This window comes from Hyalella azteca, unplaced genomic scaffold, assembly GCF_000764305.2.
Source record: "Hyalella azteca isolate HAZT.00-mixed unplaced genomic scaffold, Hazt_2.0.2 contig1316, whole genome shotgun sequence".
Taxonomy (NCBI): Eukaryota; Metazoa; Arthropoda; class Malacostraca; order Amphipoda; family Hyalellidae; genus Hyalella; species Hyalella azteca.
Window position 1 is genome coordinate 427,940 of NW_025931637.1, and position 22,749 is coordinate 450,688.

The window sequence follows — 22,749 nt, forward strand, 5'->3', positions numbered from 1 at the left end:
GTGAGGCTCAAGCTGTCGTACGCTAATAATAATACGAGCTCATGTATCAGCTGGATCCTAAAGAATTAATTACGATTGCATTTACTTTATTTGAATCAGCTGGGTTGTACGTTTTCCATGTAAGCTATCTAGATCCTTGCACAAAAATTTAATTCTTGCTGGAATATATGATCTCAGTCCTCCTATGTAGATTTTCATTCACAAACATGAAACCTCGAATGACGCTCGCTATATAGCAATGCGGCCTCGAAAGACGTTCGATATACATACAGCAATGCGGCCAGCCCAGCTGCAATTTTATAAACCAAGGACTTTGTATAAGCAATAAAGAATGTAGAATTAACATTCTAGTGTTGTTCGTATTTTTAACAGGATTTAATTCTCCATGAAATGTTTTCGAACAAACGAGTGTCATTCAATATTATTAGGAAGAGAATAGGACCTGGAACTATTTCAGTGGAAGAGTTCAAGGCGAAAATTCTTTTACTTCACTCTTAGAATGATTCATTTATCTCCTCTTCCATCAACACAAGTCCAGGATACAAGTGTGTGTCCTCCATGACACACAAACAGGCGTGATAAACACTCTCGCTACGCTAGAAGTAGAAGTTAGACAAAGCCCTGTTACTTGCAAAATTCTGATGTCACACAAAACCTTTTTGAATAAATAAATATGGTTATACCAAAGAAATTTTAAACTTCACATTTTATATCAGGGTTATATTGGCTGAATAGAAATAACACAGAAATTTTCCATGTATCAATATACTCTCTGAAGGAAATGAAGAAACATTAATAGCATTTTTATCACAAAGCCCTGCGGGTTGTTATTTTAGATTTATCATGCTATACTGAGGCATGCTGATAGTAGTGAAAGGTATGAATAATGCTCATGATATCGATAAGATTCAACTTTAATTTGATCTGAAGGCCCAAGTTATAGTTGAGATATGTAAAATTTTACTGCTTCATTTTGCACATTAACAATTTACTAACCCTGGTTTGTTGGATACCTTGTATCAATAATGTTGGAAAATATTTGGAGTTTTCAACAAAGTTTTCAAAGTAGAACACATCATCTCTTGAATCATGCCTACTTGATGGGGCGGGCAGTAATCATCTAAACTAGACCTGGCGATAGTAACTAAGGAAGGCGAGGCGATCCCGCTGAGAAAACAGTTGACTTCCCTCATAAGACTTTTGATTTCTTCTTCAGTAGATTCGTGGTGAGGCAAAACCTGCTTAGGACTGTCCCATGTGCACCCAGCATCGTGAACCAATGTCCAGTCAAGTTCAGTCAAGTCTTCTTTCTCCAGCAGGTCTACGATGAGAAGACGTAATTGTTCTCGATTGTTAGAGTTGGTTATTGACTCCATCATAGACGGAAGTCTTTCCATTATAATATCCGGATTCTTTATATCTTGGAGAGCTTTGAAGAGTTGTGACAATGGCTCCATTTGCAGCTTCCGTCTAGCCTGACTATCATTTGGCGTCTCACCTTCTTTCAACTTGAATTGATAAATACTTTTTAGCCTCTGGTACAGATCAACACTCTTGTAGGTGCTCAGGAACGGGTTCAAAGTTGAAAAGAAGTCGAGATCTATGTCAAGAATAAAACGATCATTGTGTTCCCTAATGATTTTTTCTGCTAAATCTACAGTTGATGCGACGCCTGAATCATCGTCGTTGTTCGGTCGAGTCGTTCCTGCAGACGACTCAATGTCTGCCAGCAGTGCATTCTTCATGGTGTCGCCGAGTGTTGCCACGTGCAACGTCACGTTTCGGATTTCTTCTAGGTCCTCTTCATCACAGTATAACATCTCACTAATGAAATATAGTTCAGGGCATGAGACCTTCACATGACCAGATGATGACTCGAGTCCAATTTTGAAATGATAAACGCCATTTGGAATCTGATTCGACCATGGAGGCTTGATCCACAGGATGGTGTCAACGTGGCCAGCGAACACTGCAGGCATTATCCAGTTTTCTATGCTCAGACGATCGAATAAAACGTTTTTATCATAAACTTGAGATTTCACTAAGTTTTCAGGAAGTAGTAAGTCCGGATGTGAATCGAAATGAATAAGAAAGTTATTCGAGAACGGGATGCGTTTCTTGGCGATGGCGGCATAGATGTGGCATAGTGCATCATTGTGGTCTTCAACGATGTGCACAGCGACCGCAGTCGTGTTACGTTCCGTCATCACCTGCAGGCCAAGCAACAATAATTAACATACTATATTTATTATAATTGGCATAAAAAACTTTTACATCGATAGCAATTTTGTGTGTTGTTTAAAAATGAACTTGGAGTTTGTGTTTTGGAAACCTGACACCGTTAATACGAGTACATGGCCACATAGGGCTGTTCGACGCGTAAAATTCTTATATTATCGTCCGTAAAATTAGATGCTGGGCCTGAAATTTTATTTTTTGTGGGACGAGAATGGCTGAGTAAAACGTGAAGAGGGAGTGTCAGATCAAAATTAAAATGCAAATTTGTAGCTTCAAATTTACATTTGAAATTTCAAAATGGGACTCAATAGCTGAATAGGGAGTTCGATGCTTGAATGTGGAATTGAGCTGGTTATTTTTTTAATAAAAATAATTGGTTTTAGCACCATTTCTGGCATTGGAGGTGACGGGATTCAGGATGACAGGATTATGAATGTCGGGATTATGCAATACTCGAAAAGACGAGGTTTGAGATGTCGGAATTCTTTTCGGAAGACATCTTACAACACTAATCTCAAACAAAGGTCGGGAAGCTCCAAACATCAATTGTACTAAGGTCGAATAAACCTCGGACTGTGTTCAGTTTATATATTTGATTAGGCAAATATATAGGGATAATGAATTTTTTGCCGAAGGTCTGGCAAATCACGGGCAACGACGTTTATATACGACATTAATATAAAACGATTTTGTTTCACTGACTGAGTAAAGCATCAGAGTGTACCCGATACATAGCCTAAAGGCCCTTTTCCACTATAATGAGACTGCGCGACTGACACGTCGCTTGCATGCGGCAGTGTCGCTATGCTGTCACTTCCGTTAGTAGGTTGTGTACGTGTTGGGCTGACGCTCCAATATAGACGCACTATTGCCTGCCTCTTTGCTTTCTGTTTGACCATGTCACACGACGGAGAGTGGAGCAGAGATGCGACTGAAAGGCTTATTGATTTATATAGAGAGACATCTTGCCTATGGCAAGTAAAAGGTTTAGTTTACAATGACAAAATCTTAAGAAATCAAGAATTAGACAAAATAAGTAAAGAAATGAAGAAATCAGATCCATCCATGAAGATCGAAAAAAAACTTTAAAAAAAAATCACACTCTGCGATCTCAATTTAGAACAGAGATGAAAAAAAGTAAGATAACCTGAAATATGGAGCAGTAATACATTTACACCGCGGTTGTGATGTTTCAATCTTCTATCATTTCTCACAGATAGAGATGAGAAACGACCATCCCTTTCATCTCTGGATGAAATGGAAAGCTCGGCAAGTGGTTTTCATAAATTTATTATGAATTAGAAATAAGCTCTTATTTTAATTCGATTCGCAATACAAAAACATTGATTCAAATTAAAATTATACTTCCTAATTTCTTTTTAACAGATTTGATGTTTATTCGCTCGTCCGTCAATTAAAAAATCGTAATTATCTTATTATACTTTTAGTGTATGTATACTCAGTAATGAGTAAATAAACACAGTAATGAATAGTGGTAGCATTTGTGATATACGCTATGATACCTATCTAAATCCAAAGACCAAAGACCAGAAATCGTTAAACATTGTGACGTATTTATTGGAATTACTTTTTCGCGATACATTAAAGTTATAAAAATATAATATTGTTCTTTAATCCCCTAGGCGAATGCATGTTATAATACAGATAACCTATGTTAATGAGAATTTTGAAACCATTCTTGCGTTTCATAAATGTTATTAGGTTAATGGATAGCCAAAATCTTTTCTATTTCATTTTTATTATTAGGTTCTATCAACTTAGTAGAGGCATATATGGATTATTCAGGCCTGAGCCCTGCCATTCGGCGCTGCCAGGGAACTTGTCCTTCGTTATTGAAATACTTGCAGAAAGCTTCGCGAACTGCCCTCGCTTCTTCCGAAATTCGACCACCACGTCGTCGTTCAAGCTCCAGCAACTGCGCCGCGTCTTGCCGCCAAGACCCTTGCACTATCTCGCCTCTGTTGATATCTTCGATGTCCATGCTGCCTTGCGGCGTGTGTTCACTTGAGTACTCACGTCTTAGCAGGTTGTGTAGCACAATTGTTGCTAGTACTACGTGCTCTGCCTTGTCAGGGGTCAAGGCAATTGACGTCTGCAAAACACGGAATTTATTGTTCATTATTCCAAATGTATTTTCAACTATTCGCCTTGCTCGAGACAGACGGTACGAGAATATTCTTTGTTCCTCGTTTTGATTTCTGATTGGGTATGGCTTGAGGAGGTAGGGCTTCAGCGGGAAAGCGTCGTCTGCGACAAAGACGTATGGTGCGATCGTAGCGCTCTTTGGAAGAACTTCATTTGTTGGTAATTGAATTGAGCCATTAGCTAGATTTTTACTCAACGAGCACTCAGACCACGAGCCTCCGTCGCACACCCTGCCATTGGTTCCAACATCTGCATATATTATTTCATAATTGGCATCTGCCACTCCCATTAGCACGATACTGTGCGTTTGTTTATAATTAAAATAGTAACTTCCGCTGTTTAGAGGAGGCTTTATCTGGACGTGTTTCCCGTCGATGGCTCCGACGCAGTTGGGAAAATTCCATTTTTCCTCAAATTCAACAGCAATTGCAGTCCATTCTGCTGGCGTGCGGGGTGTCTGTGGGTAGAAAATATAAATAATTGAACTTTGTTTAATTGACTTTCATTATAGTATTTTTGCAGCCCTACAACTGAGATTTTAACGAAGCGACTCGTTAGGCCACGCCTTTATATATATTTATACATATTATTAGGTCTATACATACCTCTATACAAACCCTGCCGATTTTTATTTTGGTATTCATGCATAATGTGTATTGCAAAACATATTTATAGGAAGGGTTTACTCATTTATTTATCTATCTTGTTAAGTATTCAATGTGGAGAATCATTTCAAATTTTGCCTTACTATATACACTAAAAAATATACCTACCATAATACAAGTGATTAAAAATGAATAAATTATGAACTTAAGCAACAAAGTAAATGAATGAGTACATCCTGTCTATAAATATGTTGAAATATTTATAGCTATTCGAACTGAGGCAGCTGCCTTGCTTTCGAGACACTCGAAATACGTCCAAGTTATACAGGTCTCAGTGTTGCTGAATTACCTCCGTGAATTAATAAAATATTAGTATTTACTATTTAATCGATTACTTTCTTATTTTTGTTTCAGGCCAGCACTCCCACTACTTCATATGCGAACGAAACTTCACTAATGTTCTCTGATACATTGGAAGTTCCAAGTGATGACTCAACATTTCTGCGAGTGCATTTGCCAGACCTGGAACATGTCGTAGGAAACACTTCTGCCCCAACAGGGCAGTTCGATTCATTAGGAACAGCAGGACAAGCTATAATAACGCCAGCAGTATAACCCAAACGACTGACGAGAAGCCCTACACCAACAAGTGACTCATCCATGTTTCAGCCAAATGCACAAAGTCTGTTGCGTTCAGCCGAAGGCCCTCTTTAATTAATTAAATAAAGTTCAGAAACGAAAGCGCGTGGAAGATAATGAAGCTGAAATACTGTAAATGGTTGCAACATCACTCAAAGAAGATGAGGAAGATGAATTTTCGATCTGGGGCAGAGCAATGGCCAACGAATTAGCAAAAGCTAATAGAGACCAATGCATAATAGCAAAGAAACTACAGCGAAACTATTTGCTATGCTTGCTTAAATGTGCTTCAACCTAATACAGGATTAAACGATCTAGAAACATCCTAATCAACGAGCAAAACAAATTCCCTACATCAAGTCATATACTTGTCAGTTTGTAGTTATTTACGTAGTAGGTATATGACCGATATAGTTTCCACAAGTTCATTGGAGCATTTTCACATATAATTAATTATGCTTGGCTTGTTTCAAGTGCGTAGCATTGGCATAACAATGCATTTGCAATAGAATGGTCTTCGACGTATGTTTATGAATGAAATTGTCTCTATTTGTTATTGGATGCAATCTCGATATAAACTTTTTGTTTACATTGTTCTCTACATGTTTGGGTAAAAATGATGCCAGTTTTATTAGGTAGTTCTTAGTGGAAAAAGTACTTTTCTTGAAAGTTCTAGTTCTCTACGGTGATATATATATTTCATGTATAAACATTCATATATATTTGAAAAGGAATTACACAATTAATTGTCATTTATTGCAATAAAAATGTTAGAATCATTAAATAATTATTTCCCCCTATTATCGTGCGAAAAGTAAAGTCCTACAGAAAGTTATCAGATATGAAGAACACATAGCTAGCTATTCCATTTGTTACTCACCTTCAAGTACTCATCCTTGAGCACGCTGTAAATTGCCTTGCAGGTATCTGGGATTATACGACAGAGTGATGTTTTTGAAATTCTCGTATGGAACTCCAGTTTGGAATATGAAGCACCTGTAGCCAAATAAATTAAAGTTGCTTCAAGTCTTTCGCCAGCAGAAATACTCCTACGAAGGTGAGTATCTTCGCGAGAAATCAATGGTGTTACTTTATCAAGGATGTAATAAAAAATATTCGTAGGCATTCGTAAGTAACTGAAGAAATCGCTCTCTCTCGATGATAACTCTTGAAACAGTTGTCCGTAACTTGCTCTTGAAGACCTTTTCAACAGCCATTCTTTGCACCAAATCGTTCTTTTTTTCCTCCTGCGCCTTTGTCTGCGCATAGTGACAACTACTAGTAAAGCAAGAGCAGCAGTACGATCCATCTTCAACGGCCAACGAGTAACTGAATTCTGAAATGTAGCGCGAGGCAGAGCGGTAGCCCAGACGGAACTCAGTCTCAATCACAGCGCATGCGCAGATGCACGTATCACTACCGGTAGTGGAAACGCGCACGCCAGTTTTGAGGCCCAGCCATGTGGCTGATTGGTTTCAGGCTAGTCTCAATCCTTCTGAATCACAGTCCCGTAGTGGTAAATGGGCTTAAGAATTTTAGCGCAAGTGATAAGTAAAATGTAGTTTCAAACCGAACTTCATCCGGACCACAACTGTAGCCGTGTTATAAAATGACGAGAACTTGATTGTGATATACAGGTAACGACAGCGTTACCTAATCTTTCAAGGGGGGAAAAAATTAGTAAATATCACTTAGCTATAAAGAATGCGGAATCTTTTCAGATGCGATTCTCAGTGATATCTACATAACTACATTAGCATATTAATTTAAAAGTTTTCAAGTGTTGGGAGTAGTGTAACAACTCTCAAAATCGATGGAACTTGGTAGTTGGTACACGTTTTCATAGTAACGGTGATGTTCAGCACGTCTCGGACAAATTTACGATTTTGTTTAATAATAATCAATCATGAAATAACTTTCAACCGCATAAGATGAGAGATCTTGATCAATGTGAAACATATAAAAATACGTTTATAAATTAATGGGTTTCCTTTTGCCATTTGCCGATTTTAAACTCATAGGGGATCGGCGGCTCTTTTCAAATCGGATAATACTAAATGTGTATTGTAGTACTAAATGTGTAGGTATTCACTTTATATCTAAAGTGAATAAATTATAGGAGCAAATCTCTTCAATTTCTTCTTACGCACATTCAGAGATCAAATCAGATCATGCAAATTTACTTTTATACGAACCTGACAATACCGCGTAACTAATTTGACTTAAATAGTTAAAATAATTTTCGGATAGAGGCGGCACGAACAGGAAAGTCGAAGGCTCTCTGAAGAAAAGTAGTCCAATAATAAGCTCAGTAAACAACAAAATACTCAAAATAGATAAAAAGTACTATGATCACACACAGAAATGAATATAATTTCTCATAAACACTAACAACAATTTTACTCACGTTTTTTTTCTGGCAAAAGTAATAAACGTAGATGAAGTCTGTTCGTTGTGCACTCGCGTCGACGGTTAGCCCAAGAATGAAGGATTAAATAATACGGAGTTAAACCAATTTCATCATTGAGCATGGACGACATAAAATGAAATCTCTTATCATACGGACAATTATAAAATTGGGTAAATTTCATTGGTATTCCTATGCTGATTAATTCCATTTTACATTTTTTGTGGTGCTAGAGAATATTGGAACATTAAGAGTAAAGCAAAACACGAGACTGCCAGCTGAGCTGTCGAGGAATGGGTGGTCATGTCGCCTGAGCTGCCTTGTGAGCAACGTATTTGCTTCTGGTCTTGTATAAAGCTCAACCAGTAGTACTTCTTCAACAAATTAGATCATAATGAGTGAATCTAGAAATAACGATGAAGATTTCAATGAATGGTCCCCTTGGGAACAACAAACGTTGCTTGAGATCCAGCGAGGAGATGTTGAGGCTGTGTTTGTAACTAACTCGGAAGCAACTCTTCAAAAGTTATACGCCTCTTTTCAGGGAGCTGCTCAATGTTTAGCCGTTTTATATAAAGGTAAGGTTATCAAAGGTTGTATATAAATAAAATATAGGCCTACGGGAACAGTGGATAGAGAAAACTCTTATTGCACTTGCTGACTGCTGCAAATGTCATTTTTGGAATAAATGATAAAAAAATAGATCTTAATTTTTTCACAGCCTATCATTCATATAAAATATTGTTTGCTAACTTTTGAAAACATTCTGAAAGTTTATGCCTATATTCATTACTATTTACTAGAAATTAAATTGTTCAAACATTCTATCTAGTATCAGAGTATCTACTAGCCTATCTAAGTATCTATAGTTCTAGGTATAGGCCTATACCTACTAATTTTTAAATTTGAAAATGGTAAAAATCTTCACACAATGTAAGTTTGTAACCATTAATGGTTAAGAAGTAGGGTAAATGCGGTATATTCCGACATTGTGGGTAATTCTGACACTTCTCAACTTTTTTCCTTTATATTAAGCTTTTTCTTAGTTCCATGCATTTGTTGATGGTTGAAATAGTGATGACTGTGATGTCATACTTTTGCGTGCCATAGGCTACTCTTGCCAAAACACTAGGTCTGGGCCGTCTGGCAGGAAATTGTTGAGATCCAAAGAGAGACAATGTGCATCACCCAGCGAGAACATTGAAAAATGTGTCAAAGTTGATAGTTGACCTTGCTCTACCTGTCTACCAAATAGTGATAAACTGTTTGCATAGAAAGAATAGGTATTATGGTTTGAGACTCTTAAATACGTCTGTGAATTTATTAGGAATCCTTTAAGTATACTTGTATTTGCTGATTTCAAGTGGTAAAAAAATGAATAGATGATTAAGTTAAGAGATGGTTTTAGACACATGAAAACTAATTCCGACACAGCTTGGAATTAGACACACACAGCTCGTTCCAAGCTGTGTGCAAAAATTAAAATTTTCTTAATTAAAAGCTATACCTATAGCTCTTGATTAAAAGCCTAATTAAGTAGTGTTCAATATTCAATAGTGTTCTAATTCCAAGCTGTGTTGTATTCCAATACAGCTCACACAGCAATAAGAATTCGAACACAAGAGTGTTGGCATTATGAATTAGTAGAGTTTGAAGTGCGGCCAAAATTAGTCTCACAAAATGCCAAATTTAGTCACACACAGTGTCAGAATATATGGTTTTGGTAGGTTTGCATTCTAAAGGCTTTTAAATAAATATGGCAACATTTTGTGACGTTTCATTGTTGCTGGCGCGTAGTGCGGTGTTTTGAGAGTGACGTAAAGCAAACAGAACTTGAGTTGCGTGTACGGTGTATTTTTTATAGCCATTCATTTTTTGCCATGTCCTTAAAGTGTCGGAATATACCGCGTTTACCCTAGCCTAAACCTAGTAGGTACTGCCATTTGGGAAAATCAGGTGGAAGATTTGCATGAATAAGCCAAAAAAGGTCTGTGATTGCAGTCAGTTTCAATTATTTTTCTTAGGCCCTTGCCTAGCCTAACTTTTTATATAAAGTATAAGAAAAACAGTGCATTTTTGCCTTTGCTTTTTGAAAATAGCCTGTTACATGATTGTTTACTACCAGCCATTTTTAAGAAATTGCAGAACAAAACTATCATTATATGAGAAATATTGCTGTTGAAAATGGCCATTTTATTAGTTGCTGGTGAAAATATGGAATTTAAATTTTCTTCCTGGAATAAAAACTTAGGCATGGGCCATAAATAGATAAAATGTAACATTAAATAAGTTAGGGTAAACACACCATATTCCGACACTGTGGGTAATTCTGACACTTACCAACTTTTTCCTTTATATTAAGCTTTGTCATAATTCCATGCATGCGTAGATGGTTGAAATAGTGACGTCATACTATTGTGCGCAATATTTCCGCAAAACACTAGGTCTGGCGGGAAAATGTTAAGATCCGCAGAGTGAAAGTTACATCACCCAGTGTGAGTGAGAACATCAAAAAATGTGTGAAAGTGCTCTACCAAATAGTGATAATCTGTTTGTGTAATAAGAATATTATGGTTTGAGACTTTTAAATAAGTCTGTGAATATATTAGAAATCCTTTAAGTATACTTGTATTTACTGATTTTAAGTGGTAAATAAATTAATAGATGATTAATTTAAGAGACAGTTTTAGACATATAAAAACTAATTCTGACACAGCTCGGAATTAGACACACGCATCTCGTTCTGAGCTGTGTCGTATTCTGACATAGCTCACAAGCTCACACAGGGTGTTGGAATTCCAACACAGGTGGCAGAATTATGAATTACAATTTTGAAGCGCTGTCAGAATTAGTTTCACAATATGCTGCATTTAGTCACACATGTGTCAGAATTCAGCGATTTTGTAGATTTGAATTCTAAAGGCTTTTAAATAAATATAGCAACAGTTTGTGACGCATCATCATTGCTGGCGCGTAGTGTGGTGTTTTGAGAGTGACGTAAATGAATCAGAACTTGAGTTGCACATACAGTGATCTATTTATAGCCATTTATTTCTTGCTACGTCCTTAAGGTGTCGGAATATGGTGCGTTTACCCTATTATGCCTGTACACCAATTTAAATAAAGGGCCATGCTGCCAAAGTTTCTTTGAACCATGGATAAAAATTATTTTGCTGTTATTTTAAAAATAAAAGGGTAAAAATAGGCTATTTTTTTATTTTTTACTGGAAAAAAAATGGAAGAAGGCAATTCATAGTGCCTAGTGGCAAAGGAGAACTTTTTTTTTGCCCTTCCTCGAGTTCATTCTTGAGTCCTATAAGTAAACTAGCAAGTATGTGTGTCAGGCAGATTTATGATTAAAGCGAAAAGCACACAACACACGAATTTTGGAAATTTGATGGTGAACGTACAGCCCGACCCACGTTTTTTGGGGCGAGCCATAATTTATTTTCTACTTTTTAGTCCGCAAGAAAAATGTGTTTTTTTAAAAAGTTTCTTTTTAAGTATTTTATTTTCTCTTTTTTAGTCTGTTGCTACACATGAAAAATGTTGTTGCGGGCTAATTTACTTAACTTGACGTACATATAGATGACACGCAGCGTCAGCATCTGCTCGTCTATAATGTCAGCACCTGCATGTCATACTGTACCATAAAATGGAGTAACTTAGACCACTTTTTTATAAATGATGCCATTTTTTTACTAGCTAAATGAAACTTGAATTGAAATCTGAAAAATACAGGTCTATACTCTAGCTTCACTCACCATAAATTGCTGGCTCCTGCCTCTCATAGTTTTTATGTAATTTCAAAAAAAGTGATGGTCTTTGTTACCCCAGCTCTTGGGGTATCTTAGACCGGGTGGTAAAATCAATTATATTTTTTGGTAAAATAACTCCAAATAAATCCAGGTTTTGGTGCATTGTAGTAGAACTCTTCTAGTTACATATGCAAATGACAAACTTGAGGAAAGTGTCATAGTTTGCAAATGGATATATATATATATGTACTTTGCTCAATTAAGCTAATTTAGGTCTCTAAATGCTAGTTTTTATGATTGTATCTGAAATTGTTAGGCAAAAATAGCCTGCATGCTGAATTTCAGATCTCTAGAGCAATCAGAAGTGGGCTAATTTATGTTGTCAATGTTAACAACAAACAAACACGAAGCTGAGTAAAGAATAAATAAAATACTTAAAAAAACTTTAAAAAAAACACGTTTTTCTTGCGCACTAAAAAGTAGAAAATAAATTATGGTTCGCCCCAAAAAACGTGTGTCTGGCAGATTTATGATTAAAGCGAAAAGCACACAACACTTGAATTTTGGAAATTTGATGGTGAACGTACAGCCCGACCCACGTTTTTTTGGGGCGAACCATAATTTATTTTCTACTTTTTAGTGCACAAGAAAAACATGGTTTTTTTAAAAAGTTTTTTTTAAGTATTTTATTTTCTACTTTTTAGTCCACAAGAAAAACGTGGTTTTTTAAAAAGTTTTTTCAAGTATTTTATTTTCTACTTTTTAGTCCACAAGAAAAACGATTAAAACTTGATTAAGTATGACTTGACGTACGTACCGGTATTGATGATACGCAGCGTCAGCGCCTGCTTGTCTATAACGTGAGCGCCCGCATGTCATACTATATATACAGTATATACTTTACTCAATTAAACTAATTTTGGTCTCTAATTACTAGTTTTTATGATTGTATCTGAAATTGTTAGGCGAAAATAGCCTGCATGCCGAATTTCAGATCTCTAGAACAATCAGAAGTGGGATAATTTTCGTTGTCAATGTTAACAACAAACAAACAAACAAACAAACGCGAAGCTAAGCTAAGAAAAACGTGTTAAATACTTGAAAAAACTTTTTAAAAAAACACGTTTTTCTTGTGGACTAAAAAGTAGAAAATAAATTATGGTTCGCCCAAAAAAACGTGTGTCTGGCAGATTTATGATTAAAGCGAAAAGCACACAACACTTAAATTTTGGAAATTTGATGGTGAACGTACAGCCCGACCCACGTTTTTTTTGGGGCGAACCATAATTTATTTTCTAATTTTTATTCCACAAGAAAAACGTGTTTTTTTAAAAAGTTTTTTTAAGTATTTTATTTCTACTTTTTAGTCCACAAGAAAAACGATTAAGACTTGAGTAAGTATGACTTGACGTACGTATCGATGATGCGCAACGTCAGTGCCTGCTTGTCTATAACGTGAGCGCCCGCACGTCATGCTATATATATACTTTACTCAATTAAACTAATTTCGGTCTTTAATTACTAGTTTTTATGATTGTATCTGAAATTGTTAGGCGAAAATAGCCTGCATGCCGAATTTCAGATCTCTAGAACAATCAGAAGCGGGCTAATTTTTGTTGTCAATGTTAACAACAAACAAATAAACAAACAAACGCGAAGCTAAGCTAAGAAAAACGTGTTAAAAACGTGTTAAAATAGGTTATTTTTTTATTTTTTACTGGAAAAAAAATGGGAGAAGGCAATTCTTAGTGCCTAGTGGCAAAGGAGAACTTTTTTTTTTTGCCCTTCCTTGAGTTCATTCTTGAGTCTTATAAGTAAACTAGCAAGTATGTTGGTTACTAGCCCAACTGGGAAAAACAGGATATCAGACGAACTAGTACCTTAAAATGGGGTAACTTTGATCACTTTTTTTCAAAATGATGACATTTTTTTACTAGATAAGTTAAACTTAAATTGAAACGTGCAAAATACAGGTCTATACTCTAGCTTCACTCACCATAAATTGCTGGCTCCTGCCTCTCATAGTTTTGATGTAATTTCAAAAAAAGCGATGTGTTTTGTTACCCCCACTTTGGGGTTTCTTTGACTGGGTGGTAAAATCAATTTTATTTTTTGGTAAAATAACTCCAGGTTTTAGTGCATTGTAGTAGAACTCTTCTAGTTACATATGCAAATGACAAATTTTAGGAAAGTGTCATAGTTTGCAAATTGGGGGTGCCGCCCCCCAATGGGCAAAATGTGACCACCTAATGGCAGCCGTGATGGGGCAACATTGACTGGCTTGGAAATTAAGTTAAAATTACCATATATAAGACTGTAGAGTCTGAAACATGAAGAAAAACATTAATCGGTGTATCAAACATAAAATATGTTATATAGGTACATATGGTAATTTTAACTTAATTTCCAAGCCGGTCAATGTTACCCTGTAACGGCTGCCATTAGATGGTCAGAGTTCCCCATTGGGGGGACAGTGCCCCCCATTTGCAAACTATGACACTTTCCTAAAATTTGTCATTTGCATATGTAACTAGAATAGTTCTACTACAATGCATCAAAACCTGGAGTTATTTTACCGAAAAATAAAAAAATTGGAGAGGTACTCTGACAGGCTTTAAATAATAGCTCTTTTTTGTGGGTCACATTTTTAATTTTTTACCTATTAGATTTCTATTTTGCTCTTCGTTCACGAGTTACCTATACAGATATAGGAGGAACGACCAGCTTTTCTACCGGCCGGTTTAACCAAGAGCCGTATAACTGGCAAACAAAGGCAAAATGAAAAAAATTGTAATGAGGTAAACCTCACCGTTGCTGAGGTTGAGTATTTAAATAGTAAGTTTCATTCAAATCTCTTCAGCAGTTAGGAAATTTCTTGATTACTGCGAATTTAAACGCGTATATCTGTTTAAATCACGAATGAAGATGAAAAAAAAAAACTTGCAAACGAAGGCACAATTGAAAAAATTTTCACAAGCTAAACATGACCATTCGGAAGTTAGGACTGAAAATTCAAAATTTTGTTTGAGTCTGTTCAGGAGTTTAGAAGAAATAACTTGATCACTGTGAATTTTGTCACGTATTGCCATATAAATATGGCAAAAACAAATGATGGCAAGATTTAAACAATTTTCAAGAGCTAAACATTATTGTTAGGTCCTAATGAATATGTGTACTAAGATTAATCAACTTAAGTTCATTAGTGTGAGAGATATTCCTTGATCATTGAATTTGGAAACAGGCCGTGAGACTGGCCACAATGTCCTAGATGTAAACTCAGGAGAGGTTAATAAAATATAACTCAGTACTCACTGCAGTGAGTGACAGAGAGCTCATTTTCTCGTTGACAAAAACATGAAATCACGGACGGACAGATGGACAGGGCGAGCACAATAGTGCTTTTTTTCATAAATGAGAAAATGCGCTAAAAACAGATCTGGGTGACAAAAACATTGTTGGGAGTCATTTGTTGCACGTGTTGTGTACAAGTCATCAAACAAATGTTGGAACTTTGGACTACCACCTTCTTCTTCCTTACCATCCCCCAAAATCTTCCCACCGCCCCCCAAAGTCTTTCCACCGCCCCCTAAAATCTTTCCACTGCCCCTAGGGGGGCGGTGATATTACCCACTTTGGGAACCACTTTGCTACAGCATTTTTACGAAATGTGGGACGCCTGTCCCAATTTACCCTGCCCGTCCCTTATTACCCTGTTTGATGGTATATTGAAAGATAAGACAAATCCACCCCTGCAGCTTGAAACACCTATCAGATTAATGTCTTGTAAGTGAGCCTTTTTTCTGTTGGATGCAAAGTTTTTGAATAATCTCTCTAGAAATCACTTGTTACTAGATATATTTCAAAATCAATGCTTAATTTTTTATAATTGATGTTATGTTCACATCTCAACAATCCTTATTTCTTTTCAGTTGCCTCAGACACGCGGCCCAGTAATCCAGCTCTATGGCCATCATTTCAAACAGCCGCCAGCACCATTACTTCACATCATAAAGGTCTGCACCTTGATTATTAAGGAACATCACCCCAGGCCCAGTAGAACTATATTTAATAACTGCTATTAAATTTTTTTTGTGCACTGGCAAAATGTTGTTTTATTATATACTACATTTCTACAAATATTTTCATCAAAAAGAGGTCAATATTTTATATTAATTTGTTATTGAATATAGCTTATGTCATTGGCTGTTTCATCGAATGTTGGTTGCCCTTTTGGTAATTGATTTTTATCTGAGAAAATTATCACAATTTGGGCACTTTGCATATTCCATTACATGAAAACGTCATAACTGTTGTGTTAGTAAACTAAATGCCCATTTTACCATTACTAGTTTACTCATTGATGTCCATAAAAGTGGTCCACTATAGTGATCTTCCTGCACTAGCAAATGTTAACATAATAAATCAAATTTCCAGCCTTTGCAAATTACTATTGATCAAATACTACTGGAACTATATATTCTAGCCACTTTTGATTGCTGACTGCATAAAAATGGAAGCTAGTTAGTGAAATGAAATGAGTTTATTCTTTTGATTCTGTAACTCCAACATCTATTTGTAACTATTCTTTGAAAACATATTGCACAAGGCCAGGCTATGAGTTAAATGCCTAGTATACCGGTAACCATTATTTTACAATATATGAAACCATAATGTCAATATTGTCAACATGTAAACTTCTATTGACTGATTACTTCATGTCTGAAGTAGTTATATTCTTGTTTGTTAATATCTTATTTAATAAAACACGAGCTCATGGAACTATTTTTACTGTATTAAAGCTAGTAATGACTTTCTTCTAAATACATTCACACCATTAATTTTCAATGCAACATTGTGGTGCACATGAAGATTTATTAGTTTTGAGTATGTAGGTATTGATAATAAAGATACCGTTAATATAATCTTGTATTTATAAATGATTCTGTTTAGAAAGAGTGGATCATTTAGTACGGTATTGTTATATCCAGTTTGGCTACTGGTAATTTCAGTTCTCGTGCTAGGTTCACCCCGTCACTCATGGCCCTGGGCCGTCTCATCACTAACCCACTAATTTTCACTTTTCATCTGCATGTACCATTGAGTTTTATTAAATATATTTTCGTTTGGTTCTTCCTCTTGTTTATTCTCCTGAGTTTGTTTTGTTGCATGAGCTGGTACTTATATAATACACTGGCCGGACCGTCGACCTTTAGAGGTTTCTGACCCCCAACAATATCAGGACTTGTTAACATGTTCTAATTAATGTGCAGCCTGCGTGGAGTACATCAGGAACTGCGAGCAGATTGCACTAGAGGCAGGATCTCATCGGCGCACTCGAGACTTGCTCACGTGGTCCAAGAGAAGAAGAATCATACGCAGGGAAGAACTCATTGCTTTTCTTGCTGGAAAAAGTCCTCCTCCTAAAGCCCACCATAATAGTTACAGGTCAGCTAATATTCTGCCATTACCATAGAAAAATTCTTTATTCCAAGGTCCACAAAATGATTATTTAGTTATGCAATATCTTACATAATCTTTTGATGATAAGGACATGAAAAATCTATCTATGTGTTGAGTGCCATGATTATTTTATTTGCCATAATTGCTTGAATTTGTGTTAATCTTGTCACAAAATCAAATAAAGCAAAATATGTTCTCAACAGTTGCTGCTAAATCACAGAATTCCTATTCATAAATATGATAGCTCTATAATAACTCCATAAATGTCCTTGAATCTAGAGTTATTCTCACCCAACTAGAAATGCTCTACAACATAAATAATCCCTGAATGTTCATTTATATCATCATGGTATCATTGTTGTTAACATTAAAGCCTAATTCAGCTAGAGTTATTACCGGTACTAGCTCAAGTTTGTACATGTTCACTTGACAAAACATGCTTCAACTGATGAAAAATGTCAATAATCAGTGTCATCCTTTACTTGGTGATTTGCTGTTACAGAGTATATTTTCCTACCTAAGAAATATTGTCAATTTTTTGTGTGTATGATAGCTCTTTTTTAATATCTGACAAGGCAGCCATTGTGCAAAACAGCTATGATTCATTTTTATTTTTAGGGTTATTCTTCTATAGGGCATTTCATGAAAAGCAGTAGATGGTCTTGCCATTGTGTGCATTACTTAAGAATTTCGAGATGATTATTTTAGATATACGCATTTAAGTTCTGGTTATACATAAAATTAGCGTGAATTATTTTTAAGAGCATTTTACTACTTTTTAGGTTTGTTCACCTAGCGGTCTAGCCTAACCTCATGAATTGAGATTGGTTGTTTCAATTTTGGCAATTACCTGAAATTCATTATGTGGCGGATCTCCATTTCAATTATTCCTTACATTAATTGTTATGCGCATATCTTTATGAGGCATTTTTCCTAGTGGAATGCTCTTTCCTTAAGACTTTTTGTAATTTATGGATTTAGGTTGCAAAATTCTGAATTATTGATTTTGCACAATGTTCTTACGTCTGCCTGGTCTCCTGACAGAGGAAGCTGTCGAGCTCGCGTACCTGACCACCAGCGGCCGCGGCCCCGCCTTCCTCCTTCGCCACACTCTTCCCTGCCGCACTCCCAGGAACAGGACCTCAACACCTTCAGGGAAGCCCTCGGTATTGCTGGTCAGTTCAAGTAATCATTTCCGTTGGCAGTGATCAGATTACTGGAGTAATCATGTCCGTTAGGCAGCCTTCAAATGTCAGAAATTATTGGGTGATATGATTGATATCATTGACGACGTACAGGTAAAGTATTTGTGAACAATGCCTGGACATCGTGATGACTACTAACAGTCACTCTAGTTACCAGGACTTCAGATACGGATATCAGTGACGGCGAATGATGTATTTCTGAAGAAAGGATGACTAAAGCTTTTGTTTTTCAGGGTCACCGACGACGCTGCACCGCCGTCGCAGCCACTTGCATGAGCTGCAGAGCTTCCTAGCAGACGAGTTCACCAGAAACAAGCGCCCTGCGCCCTCCCCGTCACCCCCCAACGCCTCACATGATGTCTGCATGGACTCTCCTCAGCACAAACGCTTCAAGTACACTTAGTACAGAGGCGCCCCACGTGTACGTTTTGTAATATTTATGATGGCTCCTCCTCCCCCTTCACTCGTGAGAGACTTCGATGATACGCGCTCAGTGACGCGTGGTGGGCATCACGCAACTTCGTTTTTGTTCCATTTAACTTGTTCTTTTTACGAAACACTGGAACTATATAAATTCATACTCTCCTCGACTACCAAATTATGAAATTGTGGTGTTCATTAATTTGGCCAACAATCAGCCGTTGATTATCGTTTTGGGAAGCCTGCAGTGCCTGTCAGAAATTACGGGAGATTGATTAAGGATCTTTTTAAGCGAAACGGTAATGTATGATGATTATAAGTGGTATTAGTGTCTGCATTTCTCCTCTTGCCTACTTCTTCTTGTCTCCTTCTTGGTGGTGTTTTTGCTGTATCTCTCTTGCGAGCTTTTGGAGTCAGCAAGCTGTTGCTTATTGCGTATGAACAACTTTCAGCTTCGGAGTGCCAAAAATTCTTTTGTTGAGTACATTTTCGTGTTCGACTTTGAGCTTTGCTTTCAAATTTGACTCAGCTCATAACTAGAAGAGGATGAAGTAAACTTTCTAATGTTAAAAGAGATATTCCTTATTACTCGTGAAGCATTGCGTTCTGCTCCCGTTTCTTTCTTTAATTCACTCTGCTGTAACAAAATGGAAATTTTCTGAAACTCTGTAGCCCAAATTGTCAGTAATGCCGTAGTATCTCGTCAGATGAATAATGTGCAGGTTGCGTGTACCTTCTTCAGTCTGTTAGTCCGAGTGGCATGGTCGTGGTTGCACTCAGGTGCACTTGGCGGGTAACGGCAATTTTTGATTTCACAATATAAAAGAAAATATATATTTCCCTCTCAACATTTGTCTTCCTACATATTGTCCGTTTAATTATTGGGTATGAATTTCGCTGATTGTGGAATGAGTTTGAGTTCCACTTTGTACTTGCACGTAGAAGTTGGATTTGTCCATCACTGATGTACCGAGTCCATTGTTTGCCAGTTGATTTTTATGTTAAATCGCCTCAAGGATTCTATTGAATATTATTACTTTGATCAGTACAGTATTTCCAGGAAGCTTTATTTTCTTTCTACCTCGTCATCAGTTTCTGTGAACAATTGCTCGCTTTACAGGAAATAAGTTTTATTAATAATACTGCTGGCTCTGAAGTTCTAACTATATTGGTTAATTATTAGAACAAGAACTTTAATGTAAGGATTACCATGCGAAAAATATTCATTGGGAGCACCTAAGGCTAAAATTTCAGTGATGTTGCGGATTGAGTCGTTAATAAAACTTCGAATGTCCGGACCTCAATCCCCGAATGGACTTGCTTATGATATGCAAATTGCGTGACTTGCATAACTCTTATTTAGTTGCTAACTCTGAGCTTCTGAAATCTATGGATAGATGGAAAAAGATGTTTTGGGATAATTCTATTCACCAAACCGAGTACTGTATTATGTGACTTCTGCATTATGTAGCCTATGTAACGAGTTCTGCATTGTTACTCGTGTGCAGCTGTCAATACAAGGGAAGTGGTGTGGAAGTCAATTAAACTTCGCATCGCAGACGATTCACAATTTGAGAGAAATGTGAAAGTTATTGATCAATCCACGAACAGTGTACATAGTCTATGTTTTGCAGCAATCATTACTTTCTCATCTTGAATCCTAACCTGTTCAGATAATTTATTCAAACAGTGGAACTGTGAAATTATTCAAATATGGAAACAGTAAAACCTACGGTTCTTGCGATGTTCAAATTGAGTTAAGAATTAGTGAATCTCATGCAGGCAGCTCTGAGAGTCGAATTATTAAGCCTATGCGTTGCTGTGTATAATCTTCATTGCAAGCATTAATCAAATGCCTACGTTATGTTTGATCTAAAAGACTAAAACTGTTGTCATGACCATAGCTTGTTCAAAATTCCCTATTTTTCATAAGGTTTCTGTTATGAATGGTAAAATTTATCTTGAATATTTACATATTTATATACATGGTTGATTAGTTCACTTTGAATTAGTTACTTTGTTGTTTTGCCTAAAGTTGTAAATTTTATTATTTTAAATTTAAATTCAGCACTTAATGATATGACAAAATGTAAGCGGGTACAGTTTCTTGGGTTTCAAATCTTAGCTATTAAAGTATCTTGCTCCTGATACTGCAACTTTTGTGTCTGAATGATACCGTATCTTCGTACTTATAGTAACACACATCTCATCATGTATGGTAACAAAGAAAAAATGATTTTATTTATTATTATTATTTTTTTGCTTCTCTTGCCCCGAAAAAGACCGCTAAATTGTGTTCATCTCACGCCAAAATTCATGTCATCTCTTTTTAGCGCATTTTCTCATTTATGGTAAAAAGGCGCTATTGTTTTATCATCTTTTGCTTCAATTCTCTTTTATCTCCTTTGTGAATAATAACTTCAGTTGGGCTATGGCATTTTGCTGCCACGATGACATTTCTGCCACTGCCACATAGTAATCAATGGCTTGCTGCCACTTAGACGGCTTCTTGCTGCCACTTTGATGACAATTTTCAGACTCATTCAATGGCCTCTTGCCACACCTACGACATTTGCTGCCACATTGTTTGCATTTTTTTGCCGCTTCGTTGAAATTTTGCTGCCAAGACTTGCTTTGGATAATTTATTGATAGCGTGCAGTGTTAATTTTGTTGAGCAATAAAATTGAATTAGTATTATCGTTCGTGCATAGGAAGCTGCTGGCTCACGTTGATGTAATGGAATGGTTTAACACACCTCAGAGACCGAATGGTTTGTAAGGCTTGGCCGTGTTGAAAAATTTTTGTTCACTCATAAGCTACGGTAAGATTTTTATGCAGCTGCTGGATTGTGAAGCTTCCTAACGACGCTGTCAGAACAGTCTTCAAGTTGAGACTTGGATGAACTTTCGGTAATTTGCAGATTAAATTACGTTGAAATAAGCTGACCTTTTGTTTTGCTGTCTCGTTAATTGAAACGTATTCTTATACGAACAAAGTTTATTTTACATAGATTTGAAAAGGTTAGAACTTTTGTTTGCTTCTGGAGTGCGGATCCCATTTTACGTTTTGGTTGGTTTCGAGTGCGCGGATGCCTCGATTTTTAACGAACCAATGTTTCGATAGTGAAAATCCAGTGTGTATAATTGCAAGGCAGAAAACATCGCGATGTTTCCTGAACCTAGACTCTAATCATTTATTGTCTAGTTGCGTTCACTTGAATCCAAACGAATTTCTCATTTATTTTTCTATTTGCATTTTGAGGTGATGCACAGTTCGAAGCGTGACGATGATCTTAATTTGAAACTCGTTGTTGTTCCAAATTTCATCCGTTTTGTTTGCCGACCTCGAGCATCAGAAGGACCCAATTGCGCTAGTGGCATTGATCATGTGAAGCCGTAGCCTCTCAATTCATTTCAAATTCTATCTTTAATGGGTCTAGAACTGCTAGTGTATTGGGAATAAAAGTTATATTTTATAGACGAGTCTTGAGTTTAAAATCATCAAAATAGTTGAACGGCAACCGTTTCCAAATTACATTGGTTGTTTTCTTAACGGCAAGGACGCAAAATAATTGTTTTTGAGCTGCTTTTCATGACGGACATTTTAAGCTGCAAATATCATTGACATTTTGCGCGACATATCGCGCAAAATGTAGAGGCGTGAGCGAGCCTGCATTAGGGCCGCCTAGGACTCTGGGAGCACGTAAATCAGCTTCTCTATGTCCGCCTCAGCCCAGAGTTCGAAAGGCAGCCTCTGGGCAGCTTGCGAGCTCGGTATGATCATGCAACGAGCCCGGTTTGTTACATTCTGTTCGTGACGGGAATAAAAGTTGTAAAACTGTAAAGACGTG

The 22,749-nt window shown here is 36.7% G+C and overlaps 3 protein-coding genes across 3 annotated transcripts; 1 reads left to right on the forward strand and 2 right to left on the reverse strand.

The window, feature by feature from the left end:
* Positions 1-1,002: 1,002 nt before the first annotated feature.
* Positions 1,003-8,109, reverse strand: LOC108682841 (UPF0489 protein C5orf22 homolog). The gene is made up of 2 exons (XM_018172082.2): positions 8,056-8,109; positions 1,003-2,210 (listed from the first exon to the last, which is right to left on the reverse strand). Exon 2 carries the CDS (start codon positions 2,205-2,207, stop codon positions 1,020-1,022), a length of 1,188 nt encoding a protein of 395 aa, XP_018027571.1. The 5' UTR covers positions 2,208-2,210; positions 8,056-8,109; the 3' UTR covers positions 1,003-1,019.
* LOC125178472 (putative nuclease HARBI1) lies at positions 4,037-6,959 on the reverse strand. Its single transcript, XM_047882247.1, has 2 exons — positions 6,529-6,959; positions 4,037-4,861 (listed from the first exon to the last, which is right to left on the reverse strand). Exons 1-2 carry the CDS (start codon positions 6,955-6,957, stop codon positions 4,037-4,039), a joined length of 1,254 nt encoding a protein of 417 aa, XP_047738203.1. The 5' UTR covers positions 6,958-6,959.
* LOC108682842 (telomere attrition and p53 response 1 protein) lies at positions 8,105-22,354 on the forward strand. Its single transcript, XM_018172083.2, has 5 exons — positions 8,105-8,633; positions 15,743-15,826; positions 17,084-17,258; positions 18,318-18,448; positions 18,712-22,354. Exons 1-5 carry the CDS (start codon positions 8,450-8,452, stop codon positions 18,879-18,881), a joined length of 744 nt encoding a protein of 247 aa, XP_018027572.1. The 5' UTR covers positions 8,105-8,449; the 3' UTR covers positions 18,882-22,354.
* The last annotated feature ends 395 nt before the right edge of the window (positions 22,355-22,749 follow it).

Bases quoted from the DNA above. Each gene is read 5' to 3' on its own strand.
- LOC108682841 (XM_018172082.2), bottom strand. From the start codon at position 2,207: ATGACGGAACGTAACACGACTGCGGTCGCTGTGCACATCGTTGAAGAC.
- LOC108682842 (XM_018172083.2), top strand. From the start codon at position 8,450: ATGAGTGAATCTAGAAATAACGATGAAGATTTCAATGAATGGTCCCCT. The intron at 8,634-15,742 runs GTAAGGTTATCA...ATTTCTTTTCAG, and splicing joins TTTAGCCGTTTTATATAAAG to TTGCCTCAGACACGCGGCCC. The intron at 18,449-18,711 runs GTCAGTTCAAGT...TTTGTTTTTCAG, and splicing joins GGAAGCCCTCGGTATTGCTG to GGTCACCGACGACGCTGCAC.
- LOC125178472 (XM_047882247.1), bottom strand. From the start codon at position 6,957: ATGGATCGTACTGCTGCTCTTGCTTTACTAGTAGTTGTCACTATGCGC. The intron at 4,862-6,528 runs GTGAGTAACAAA...TTCTACCCACAG, and splicing joins TCAAGGATGAGTACTTGAAG to ACACCCCGCACGCCAGCAGA.